This window comes from Lactuca serriola, chromosome 5 (genome assembly GCF_051521515.1).
Source record: "Lactuca serriola cultivar US96UC23 chromosome 5, Lser_US96UC23_V15, whole genome shotgun sequence".
Lineage (NCBI taxonomy): Eukaryota > Viridiplantae > Streptophyta > Magnoliopsida > Asterales > Asteraceae > Lactuca > Lactuca serriola.
Window position 1 is genome coordinate 260,547,711 of NC_136412.1, and position 12,513 is coordinate 260,560,223.

Sequence of the window (12,513 nt, forward strand, 5' to 3'; positions counted from 1 at the left end):
TATTGGTGCATATCACGTATCAAGATTCAAGATGTATTACGATGTTATATTAAGCAATGGAAATAACACGTTACAAAATGACCTAAATGGAACATCTTTTTTAAAAGTACAGTGACTATGCTTGTAAAAAAAACAACAATGTAAGCGGTACGAAACCAAAGATATGTTGCTATTTGATAAACTTATACCTTTCTTTTTTTATTGAAGTGGGTAAATATATTCGATTTCTCAAATTCTATCCATTTTTTTTACAAACCAAATCAATTCTTTATATCATGAACATTATTCCGTGCAACCAAAAAAACTTATTTGTTGCATTATGAGTCAAAAAAATTGTAGGTCAAGTAAAAAGTCAAAAAAGAAATTGACAACCATAGACAAAACCAATTATAATAGTAATCTTCATGCCTAAAAATAAGATCCATAATTCAAAGGTTCCTCAAAATTAGGAGTTGTACGAGGGTACCCTCTAATTTCTTTGTTATTTTTAATTCATACACCGTCCGCTTTCTTTCCAAATTTACCCTCCCCTTCTCCTACAGGTACCTTCTCTAAAATCTTTACCCAAACTATCAAACACATATTTGTTGAAATTTCATGTTATGATCATTCATACTCATATGTCTTCTAACCTTATCTTCATGATTTTCAGATATAAATTCTGGAGGAGCGGTGGGGGTTACCCAACCATTCATAGTAAATTACCAAAATGTCCTCGACGCCATCCAAGCAAGACAAGAAATCCCCATCCGCCAACAAAAACAAAAAACATGATCATAAATCAAAATTTTCACTTTTACATAAAATGCTCCCATTCTTACACGAAACAAGTATTGGAAAATCATTAGGGAGTAATGAAGATGAAGCCATCTTAGTAGGAGCCATTGCAGGGGCTGCAAGTTGTTGTTGCTGTTGTTGTCGTAGAAAGAAACGAACACACAAAAACACAAGTATATATTAACTATTAAATTTATCTGAAAACATTATCATTAACATTTAACCATGGTTAATATTGGTTATATAATTCATATATGCTAATTTTGTGGTTTGATGTAGATAATGGCGATTATTATAAACAAAAGTCGAGTGACATTCCACTAAAGATGCCACCACCACCTTCAAGTGGTTCAGAGTTTAAGCAACCACCACCAGCCATGGGATTAGGTATGAGTAGTTTCACATATGATGACATGGCGACAGCAACACACGGGTTTGATAGGTCTTTGCTTTTGGGGGAAGGTGGATTTGGGTATGTTTACAAAGGGGTGTTACCTAATGGAAAGGAGATTGCTGTGAAGAGCCTTAAGGCTAATAGTGGTCAAGGTGAACGTGAATTTCAAGCGGAGGTTGATATTATAAGTCATGTGCATCATCCCCATCTTGTATCTCTTGTTGGATATTGTGTATCTGGGAAAAAACGGTTGTTGGTTTATGAGTTTATACCTAATCGCACTCTTGAATACCATCTTCACGGTATGTGATAAACCCAAAATGGGCTGTGATTTCTTTCTTATTTACCGTTTTGCCATTGTGGTTAACGTCTAACATTCATGGTTTTATCTTTTAGACAAAGGTCGCTCGGTTATTGACTGTTCAACAAGATTAAAGATTGCTTTGGGAGCAGCCAAAGGCTCCGCTTACCTTCACGAAGATTGTAAGGACTCTCCATAAACACCATACATGACAATGACAGAACACGACAGTCTTGTATTGTGTCTGGCGTGCATTGGACTGATATTAAGACTGATGTCAATGAGACAAAATTGCAAATTTCTTGTCCTACTAAAAAAGGTGGGACAGGGGCTCTCTCTCGATATCTCGTATGTGCAAAAGACGTAAATGCCCCTTTTATTGAAAATAGCATTAGAAAGTTGGTCAAGTCCAGTCTAGTATTGTCCGATGTAACAAAAGCAACTTCAACAATTGTTGTCTAACTTTCATGGCATGTAGGCAATCCACGAATTATCCATAGAGACATTAAGGCCGCAAATATATTAATTGATAGCCAGTACGAGGCCAAGGTACTTATAGTTCTATCATATCCATTCAAGCTACAATAGAGGGTAATTATGTAATAGAGTTGCTAAATTAAATACTACTTAAACTAATCAGGTGGCAGATTTCGGTTTGGCAAAGCTTTCATCTGATGATAACACTCATGTCTCAACACGCATCATGGGCACATTCGGGTACATAACAATTATCAAACAAGATTTACCATAAAAGTAACTTCATTAACTAATACTAAAAGACTAATAAATGTGAAGGTACCTAGCACCTGAATATGCATCCATGGGTAAGTTCACAGAGAAGTCGGATGTCTTTTCCTATGGAGTTGTGCTCTTGGAACTGATTACTGGAAGAAGACCTGTGGAACCAGATAGTGATGAAGATAGCTTGATCGATTGGGTAAAACTTCTTACAATTTACAAATAGTTTCTTCTATATGCATACATTTCACATGTAACAATTATCATATTCTTGTTACTTATGATTCATCGTGTGTTGCAGGCTGGGCCTACCCTGATACAAGCGTCAGAAGGGGGAAGTTATGAAGAGATGGTCGATCCACTTTTGAGGGGTAACTATAACAGGGACGAGATGCATCGAATGGTAGCATGTGCAGCTGTTTGCCTTAGACATGCAGCAAAGAAACGCCCTAAAATGAGCCAGGTATATATATATGTATTATGCAATAGGCATGAATGACCCTATAGTCAGATAACTATCACTATCAGTATAAGCAACCTGCAAATTTCAGTCGAATGGTATGTGTATACATGACAGATTGTGCGTGTCTTACAAGGCGAGATGTCATTGGATGAATTGAACGAAAGTGGTTAAAAACGAGCAGGCCTAGACATGGGTCGAAAGGGGGGAAGCAGTGCTTATGATATGAAAGCGAAAACAGGGGGTGATACAAGATACAACTCGGGAAGTGTGTCGAGCCAAGAATTATCTAGAGGGGAATTTGGTATGTCCGGCGAATTTCCCGATACTCGCCCAAAAGACAGAAACCCTTGAATCATTAAACGGAAGGGAATGCAGGAAGAAAGAAGGGTAAAGGAACCAAAAAGAAAAAGTAAAATGGCTAGATGCAAAAGTGATAGCAATAGATCGACCTTGCATGATAGATGTCTCGGTGTATGATGCTTGTTGTGAGAATTAGCATAATTAGCATAAAGTTTGGTTTAGGCATTTTATCAAGACGTGGGAAGGCGTCTGGTTTTGGTTGGGTTATTGTTGACATTTGCTATGTAATTTATAACTAAAAGTTTCTGCATAATATTGTGGATATCTATGCCGAACACATACAACTCCTGAGAGTACCGATCTCAAGTTCGAACTTAGAAAAACAGACGGAATATGTTTGAGTGGATGTAGCTTGAATTTCTAAAACTAATTGATCCGTAAGTTCAAAGTCTAAGTGTTTTTTTATTTAAAATAACCATAGTCATTTAAAAAAAATACCATAAAATTCGCCAAAACATGAAAAAATAACCCAAATAGTCCACACTTTTGCGGTCGACTATCTGCGAAAATCTGGTTGACAGGTCAACGGAGAAAGTTTAGGCAACTGCAAAAAAGTTTTTTTTTTTTTTCAGATTTTTGTATGTCGCCTGATGCGACATGGACCTCCAGCAGCTCTCCTGGTCTTCTGCTGCGGCGGAGATTTGGTAGTCACAATCAGAGAGATGCATTAGAGCCGCCCCAGGGGTCCCTGTGCCCCGGGAGTGGACTCCGACGATCAAGTTAGATCAACTGATAGATCTGAGATGGTCCTCCATGGCTGGAGAGAACCATCTTGGTGCTGGTGGTGTATGGTGGTTGACGGCGGCGGGTGGCGGCAGAGCAACCCGGCCGGAGTATAGGGCGGCGGCTGAGCCAAGGGGAAGATCCCCTCCATGGAGGAGGTACTATTCATTATATAGGGGACAATTATGTCAATGGGAATTAGGTCAGGCCTTGGGCCAACCCAATTCAGGCCCAACTAGCAAGGAGCTGGGTGAGGCCGCCCGGACGTGCCGGTCGGGACTGGCGGGTGCGCCCCAGGCAAGGCTGGCGGGCTCGCACCTGGAAAGACTGGCAAGGGAGCGCCAGGCCGGCCGGCGGGAGAGTCCCCAGCAAGGCTGGCAAGGGAGCGCCAAGCCGGGCCGGCGAGAGAGTCCCCAGCAAGGCTGGCGAGGGAACGCCAGGCAGGGCTGGTAGGAGCACGCCAGGACAGGCTGACACGCTAGAGCAGTCTAGGCCATGCTAATGGACCATATATCATTAAGCCCCCCCAGTCTGGTATTATTGGTACGCAGCCAATGACATCGGACTGGACTAAGTCATATAAACCAACAGGAGAGTCCCCAACGAGGCTGGCAAGGGAGTCCCCGCCAAGGTTGGTAAGGGAGCACCAGGCAGGGCTGGCAGGAGCGCGGCAGGCCAGGCTGGCGCGCTGGAGCAGTCTAGGCTATGCTAGTGGACCATATATCATCATCGACGTTGTGATTATAAGAACCCAAATGATATGATGATTGTTATGAATGATGTGATATGGCCTCTGACCATCTGCTTTGAGAGTGTGCTTCTACGCCAGAGAGAATCTGTGAGGTCACAACAGACAAGGCCGTTAGAGCCGCCCTAGGGTCTATGCCTCAGAAGCAGACTTCGACGATCAAGTTAGATCAGCTGATAGATCTGAGATGGTCTTCCTTAGCTGGAGAGAACCATCTTGGTGTTGGTAATGGTGTATGGTGGCTGATGGCAGCGGGTCGCATCTGATAGGGGTGCAAACGAGCCAAGCTACTCGCGAGCTACTCGAGATCGAATCGTTAAAAGCTAGACTCGAAATCGATTTTAAACGAGCTCGAGCCGAGCTCGAGCTTAATATTAAGCTCGCTTATTAAACGAGCTCGAGCTCGAGCCTATGTCATTAAGCTCAATTAGGCTCGCGAGCCTAAACAAGCCTTTATATAGTATAATTTATTAATATTTTATTATATTAAAATAAAAACATATCATGGGAATAATGGATTTACGGTATTAGCAAACGAGCTTCTTAACGAGCTCGAGCCGAGTTTAAGCTTATTTAGACACGTTAGATAAAAAATGAGTCGAGCCCGAGCCCAAGCCGAGCTTGTATAATTCTTTACGAGCTCGAGCCGAGCTCAGTACAATAAAGCTCGAATCGAGCCGAGCTCCAGCAAGGTTGGCCAGAGTTGTCTAGACCATGCTAATGGACCATATATCATCAAAGCTTATATGTAAAATTAAAATTTCTTTTAGATTATTGTAGATCATCTTTGTTGGGAGAACTGAAATGATATGATGATCGTCATGAAGTTTGTATCGTATGTGAAAGCTATGGATTTTTTCATAATTTTCACCGAATAACCTACTTTGAGATTAAAAAAACATGACTTCCCGACATTCAAATTGTGAGTTGATGTGCCCCCGGTTGCGACCTCTATATTAGTAAAGCTGAGTAACTTCGTCTAATGATGAATTACTTACAAACAATCACAAATTTGTGAGCTGGTTGTCCAGGGTGAGTCCCGGGACAACGCTCCGATGATTAAGTTAGTAGAGACCTTGATCAAAATATGTTCTTAATCGAAATGAGTGAATGGTTATTAGTGTACCTCGCAGGAATGAGTCGGATCACCTATTTATAACTGGAGTAGAACATTCTGACCCTCCTTCCTACTGAACCGATCCAATGTCTTGTCGCATTTATGGTCGTATGCTCGAAGGTACGAAGAGAAACACTAGGAAACTGTTATACAGTTGTTCATGTTTCTTTAAGTTCATATGTACTTTGTGCACTATAGCGACATCACCTTGCTTTTTGTCACTTCTTCACCTAAGTTCGATACTTTAGGTCCAGTTGGGTATCAAGTGTGGTTCGGGGTTTACACACAATTCGGGGGTTATGCGAGGTTCATCACTTCGGTCATTCTGAGGGTATAGGGATGGGGATTAACCTTATACCCTATTAAGTCCCCCTGGTTTGGATTATTACTTGCCGTTATAAGTAGTAATTCAAACTAACGAAGTTTTCGATTATGACCGTTATAAATAGATAAGGGTGAGGCACCTGAATTGAATTCTGATGAGACGGTTTGACGACTCCTTAAGGCCATCATTGCTTATAATTATCTTTTCGTTTCTTTTCTATTTAAGGGGTGTACAGTACACAACTGTCGTTTTTTTCCCCTATTGCTATTATGCTTCCGTCTTATAAATACTTCTTTGATTCCTTTCGTTCTCTTCCATTCGAACTTCTCCCAAATCCCTTTTGTCTTATTTTCTTTTCTGTCATGGCTAACAAAGATATCTCCAACATTGAGACCGTGAAGTCCAAACTTTCCATTAAGAGTTTGGTTGCCCTCCTGAAGAAATTCCACATCGATCTCCAATTTCGTCCTCGCCTTCCAGATCCCGGATAACAGTTGTTGACACACCGGTTGGTTTTGTTGGAGTGTACAGGGTTCATTTCAAGTAAGGGATTCGTTTCCCTGCTTCTGATTTCCTGGAAGCGGTTCTCGACTATTACCAACTGCACATCACTCAAATTCTCCAAACGGGTTTCACAAGGTGATATGTTTCATGCTCTTATGCTCTGCCCTAATTATTCCTCATTCTATAACTTTGTTCCGTCATTTATATATTACTCTGTTTAATGGTGATTGGGTCTCCTTTTCTCTTTGTCGTGGCTTGGTAGAACTCTCTGATGGGCTTCCTACTTCTGTCAAATGGTGGAAAGAGGAATTCTTTTTTGTTGATGTTTCTGCTTTCTTAGGCCCCATGGTATATGGTGCTACTACTAACAGGGGTTCTGATGCTCTGCCCGACCTATCCGCTGAGGAGCAATAAATCGTTGACCGTTTGGCTCAAAACTATGTTAAGTGGGCGGATCCAGATGAGGTAACCCTAGGCATGGTTGGCTTAAGTCCTATTTGGAACAAATTGGGTAAGAAACCGGTTGAAACTGTGATCAATCGAGAAGTAAATATGCTAGACCGTTTGCATAAGAAATGGTTAGCAAACTCATCTTTAGTCACCGAGGAAGTTGTTATACCAAACTCCCCTTCTCCTTCAGAATCTAACATGCATTCCACCATGAATCCCCCATATTCAGAAACTTTGATACCACCCATCTCCTCTCTTATCAAGAAAAATGTGAAAATGGAGTCAGGCAGTAGGAAACCTCCGTCTTCCTCTACGAGGGCTGTTGTGAAAGGTTTATCCTTAAAAAGGAAAACCAGTTCAGAAAAGGTGGTTTCCTTGGAGGGCGTAATGAACCATCCTAACTTGTCAATCACCACCTCCCCTCTTAAACAAAATAGGTCTGCTCGAACTCATGAGCCGAAGTTGCAGGAGTCTATAGGATCTGGCACCCATGTCCCCCTACATTTGTTGAGTCCGAAGCTCTGGTTGTTACCGAGGTATCCCAGCCTCTGTCACGAGGTTCAGTCACCTCTATTTTGTCTGTTGCTGCTATTTTTCGCCAGAAGTTGTTTGGGGTTGGGCTTGGTCATTTTTAAGCCACTAACGCAGAAGCCATTGTTGTAAATGTGAATCCCTTAAGCTTGGAGTCTGATATTCTTGGGTTTCATCGATGTGTATAGATACTTCCTTTGTTGAGCCTCCTTCCGATCTGAATCCCCCTACGTCTGGCATAAAACGTAAGTAGCTTTTTCTTTCTGCTTATAAGTTGTGTATTTATTCTTTCCCTTTTTCTTTATATATATATATATATATATATATATATATATATATATATATATATATATATATATATATATATATATATATATATATATACTTGAGAGCTGACTTATTAGAACCTACTCCTTTTTATCCTCTATTTATCTATTGTAGTGATCCCATGTTCTGGTAAGGAGGCTTCGATTCCTACATTGGTCAAGCTTGCAGTTTCACTTCCTCAGTTTCAACGTCTTTTTACTACCACTTCCATTCATAGAAGCATTGAATTGACGAGTACTTCGATGAAGAAACCCTTGACAAAGCTTGTTCCCATCTAATTGAAGGTATGCATCTCATCAATGAGGTATCTACTCGTACCAAGGCTCGAACTGAGCTTCTTGCCCAAAATCATGTTAAGTTTGAGGAGTGCCTATAGAAACTAAAAGAGCTTGGGAAGATTCATGAATGAACTGAACATGAATCACAAGAACTCCGAGAAAAGGTGAAGGGGCTTTCTGAAAGGAATACCCTTATTGTAGGCGGCCTGAGTAAAAGTATTCATTTCCAAAATGAGATGAAGAACTTAAATGAAGATCTTCGTATTAAAGCAGATGATGCCATTAGTTGTCGCTTGACCCTCACCAAAGAGTTGGAGGAAAAGACCCATCAGTTCGAGTCCCTAAAGCTTCGATTTACTGAGAAGGTCTTTGAGCTTGAGATCTCCTATTCTGACAAGGATATATGTAGTAAGATGCTAGAGGAAGAACTTGTTGTCCAGAAGGGACTTCTTGTTGACAGGGATGCTCAAACTCTTCGGTTGAATCAAGACCAAACCTCCTTTCTTCAAAATGAATCTTGTTTTACCTTAGCAGCCGAAGTCAGAGCCTCTGAGCTTTGGTGGTTGGTACAGGAAGGCATTCCCTCTTTCGTCCATGATTTACTTAACTATGCGGATTTCAGGGATGTCAATGTTGCAGTGCAAACAATAGCTATTCAGTTCGACCTTCATCAGGCATGTGTGGAGATGAATGAAACATATGTCGATGCTTTAGAGGGTAAGAATGTCCTTTATTCTTATCCTAACACCCAACATCAAGTGTTGGATCGGTTTGCAAGCATGGTGTCCTACAAGTACTCCTTGTTCAAGCTTTTAGAAGGATATGTCGTAGATGTGAGTGTTTTTAAATTGAAATCGGGTGCTTTGGATCCCTCTTTGAATCGTGATGGTGCTTCTGGCAATGTTTAACATGTCAATATTCATGCATTTTTTCCTTTTATTTGTGTAATGTCATGTGGATACTTGTATCCCCGTGTTGTCTAAGCTAGGATGACTTAAAGATTTTACTTAATCCGCTACACTTTTTTCATATTATCTAGTTGTTACATTTGGGATAATGTTTTGATTATGAGGACTTATATCTTATCCTTGTGGTCTCACCCTCTAATTTATAAGTTATGAACTTATGACTTAGACTGAACATATGTTGATCAGACATATGTTCTTGGTGAGTTTTGATACCAGTCAGGAAGTTCTGGTTGCCTTCATAATTGATATGCAATCGTGATATTGACTCTTTTACCCCAAACTTTTCAATTTGAGATGAGGTTTTTGCAATTGCCAAAGTTATAGTTCGAGGCATTCGTATTATTTAGTCATGATGTAGTAAACCACATCGATGTTAAAAATTGTACTGAACCATAATTTCTAGAAAATAATATCAGAGTACAAGTCAGCCAAAAGAGTATCATAATGAAAATAATATTAGAGTACAAATCCCAAAATCAAATAAATGCGAAAAATATGGACAGATGCAGTGTGATCAAGCCAGACCCTTCCTTTTTGAGCTGGAAGTACCTGAAACATAAATTGAAAACCGTAGCACAAAGATTAGTGAGCCCCCAAAATACCCCACACGATACATACATAACAGTAAAAGCAATATCGGTTGTATTTCAACCCCTTCAGTCTCTTTCAACCGGTACTGGGTCTATTTCAACCCCTTCAGTTTCTTTCAACCGTTATTGGGTATAGTTCAACCCCTTTCGGTTTCTTTCAACCGATATCGGGTCTATTTCACCCCCTACAGCTAACACATATAATCATAATAGTAAGAGTCATAGAGACATCAATCATATACATGCATAACAAGTAATTGTCATGAAGACAATCATCATCCTACAAACATAATTTAGTGGTCCGACATTGGTGCATTCAACCCACGGATATAGTGAAGTAAACTCACGTCAGACTGAAGATATCAAATCACACTTGAGCTGTTGACTCGTGAAATCCTTTCACTAAATCACAAGTAATAAAACCCTAATTAAAAATTAGGTCAATAACCAAACCCGAGAGTCCAAACCCTACATCCTGAATCTAAAGGTAAAAGGTTGCTTAATCCTTGTCTTATTTAGCCTAACCCACCAAGGACCAAATACAATTATCACCAAGGCCCAAAAGATATTACATGACTAAAATGGGATAGGCCCGTCACAGAAAAGCGTGCGGCCCAACAAGGGTCCAAATTCATAAGCCCAAGGTGGCCCGAATTAAAAGCCCCAAATGCCCCTCTGGTGAGTATGCTAAGCGTACCATCAGTATGCCCGACATACTCGGGTGCTCAGCAGAATCAAGACTTCAGGTGCGTACGCACAACGTACACCTATGTACGCCCTAGTTGGTCATATGTTGCTTGTGATGTCTTAATTCGTTAAGACCTAACGTCCCACTTCAAATCTAAGCTCATTAAAGCGTATTAAGCCATAAAGTTGCAAACTTTATGCTTTTACATGTCTTAACGGGACTCAAACCATGGATTTAGCCTTAACGGGACTCAAACCATGGATTTAGCCTTCTATCTCCCTTAAGTGGTCACCAACTCATGTATGATTGAGTTCTAACCTTCAAGATCTGATTTTTATGACTCCATTCACTCCTAAGTGTTCAAAAGGATATCTCAAATGGTATGGAGTAGTCCATACTCCATAAGACCAAAGTTATGGGACCAAAACTTCTAAATCTACGAACAAAAAGAGATCCAAGCAAGGAACCATCAAGGTAAGAGCTTTTTACCTCCAAAAGCTTGCAATAAAGAAGATAGCCTTGGATCTTGAAGCTCCAACTCCAACAATTCTCCACCAACAAGTTCCTTCTTCTTCAAGATAAAAAAAAAAAAAAAAAAAAGAACACCCAAAAACTCTTAATAAGCTCAATAACACTCTCAAGATGGCTAGGGTTTCGATATTAGCTCAAAAAGGCAATGATGGCGTATAAGGTGAGGGGTTTGAAGGACTTAATGAGCTCAAATAAGGTGTCAACCCTAAAATTAGGGTTTTCCTTTGAATCACATACGCCCTGTGTACGTATGGGTACATGTGACATCCCCATTTTCACGGCCAGAAAAGACCAATTTTGTTTATGCTTTATAAAAATCAGAGTACCTCTTTTAATAAAACTGTTGATGATTTGTTCCCAGAAAAACATGATAAATACATTATCAAATCAATCCCTAAGAAATGTATTTTATTCATTTTAAAACATTTTGGATGTCATCGTCAATACAGAAACATAAGCATAAACATAACTTACATTTATTTACACTAGTGATCTACATCTCTTTAATCTCTCAGTATAATGTAACTTCATATCGACACCTGTGATACAAATAAGCTTGAGTGGGTCAGGTTAGGAAACCTGGTGAGTCAGGGATTTTAATCCCACAATTTTATATCATATATATTATTTAAAACTCACAAAATATGCAATTTCCCCATATTTATAATCAACACTTACCCCACCCCGTCAATCCTCACAACGAGACTATCATACTCTCGGACCTTAAATTTTACCTCTTACTTCCAGATCTAATCCATGTTCTCGAATCAATAATTGTGCCCATTCCATACTCTCGGATTAGAGACAAGTGTCTACGTATAAATCCATACTCCCGGATTAATGATGGATAACTATGTCTTGTCCACACTCCCAGACCAACGACAACTGACTATGTCTTAATCCATACTCCCAGATTAATGACATTTGACTATATCTTAATCCATACTCCCGGATTAATGAAAATTGACTATGTCTAATCCATACTCTCGGACTAGGAACAATGACTGTGTCTAATCCATGCTCCCGGATCAATGACATAATTTAAAGTTCTATTCTCTGTTTATAACTCACTCGTACTCATAAGAAGATACTACCCAATATTCCCCATAATAAATTTAGGCTTACTCTTTATCCTAAATCATCATATATAATCATGTATGCTCTTTAACATGTATTTCAGACAACATCAAATAACTCGCACATAAACATATATTTAATACTTCAATCAATACTTGTATTAAAATCATGTTCATGAAAGGGACTATACACTCACTCGTTAAAGCGATGATTCCAAACTCGGGCAGCGCTTCGCTTCTAACGATTCTATTTTCCTTCGACGAAACCTAGCATTATTATTGCTAAATTTTAGTCTAATCTTTATTGCGACTAATTATTAGTCTAGATTCTGATGGGTTTTGGTCATAAGAACATCCTATGTGCTCATACAAACCCTAATGCTTGGATCTAGGTTTCTCTATTGTACATGCAAGTTATCCAAGACTATAAACCCTAATTCTAGCATACAAGTAATCATATTAACATAAGAATGGGTTTAAGATATTACCTTGATTGTTATGTAGCAATAACAATCCCAAATCTCCTTGTAATGACTTTAGAAAGCTTAGAGTCACAAATGTCACTCCTCTAATGGTTCACAAACACCATAAGCAAGAGGATGAAGAGGAGAGAGGATGTAGGCT

The 12,513-nt window shown here is 39.7% G+C and overlaps 1 protein-coding gene and 1 long non-coding RNA gene across 2 annotated transcripts; both read left to right on the forward strand.

Moving 5' to 3' along the window:
* Positions 1-502: 502 nt before the first annotated feature.
* Positions 503-3,286, forward strand: LOC145054141 (proline-rich receptor-like protein kinase PERK1). Its single transcript, XM_079002285.1, has 9 exons — positions 503-542; positions 653-950; positions 1,057-1,473; positions 1,568-1,654; positions 1,951-2,021; positions 2,113-2,189; positions 2,268-2,409; positions 2,512-2,673; positions 2,788-3,286. The coding sequence occupies exons 2-9, from the start codon at positions 710-712 to the stop codon at positions 2,842-2,844; spliced, it is 1,254 nt and encodes a 417-aa protein (XP_078858411.1). The 5' UTR covers positions 503-542; positions 653-709; the 3' UTR covers positions 2,845-3,286.
* Positions 3,287-6,110: 2,824 nt separating this feature from the next.
* Positions 6,111-9,093, forward strand: LOC145054142 (uncharacterized). The gene is made up of 2 exons (XR_013684705.1): positions 6,111-7,676; positions 7,873-9,093. It is a non-coding gene; the product is annotated as an uncharacterized LOC145054142 (long non-coding RNA).
* Positions 9,094-12,513: the final 3,420 nt, after the last annotated feature.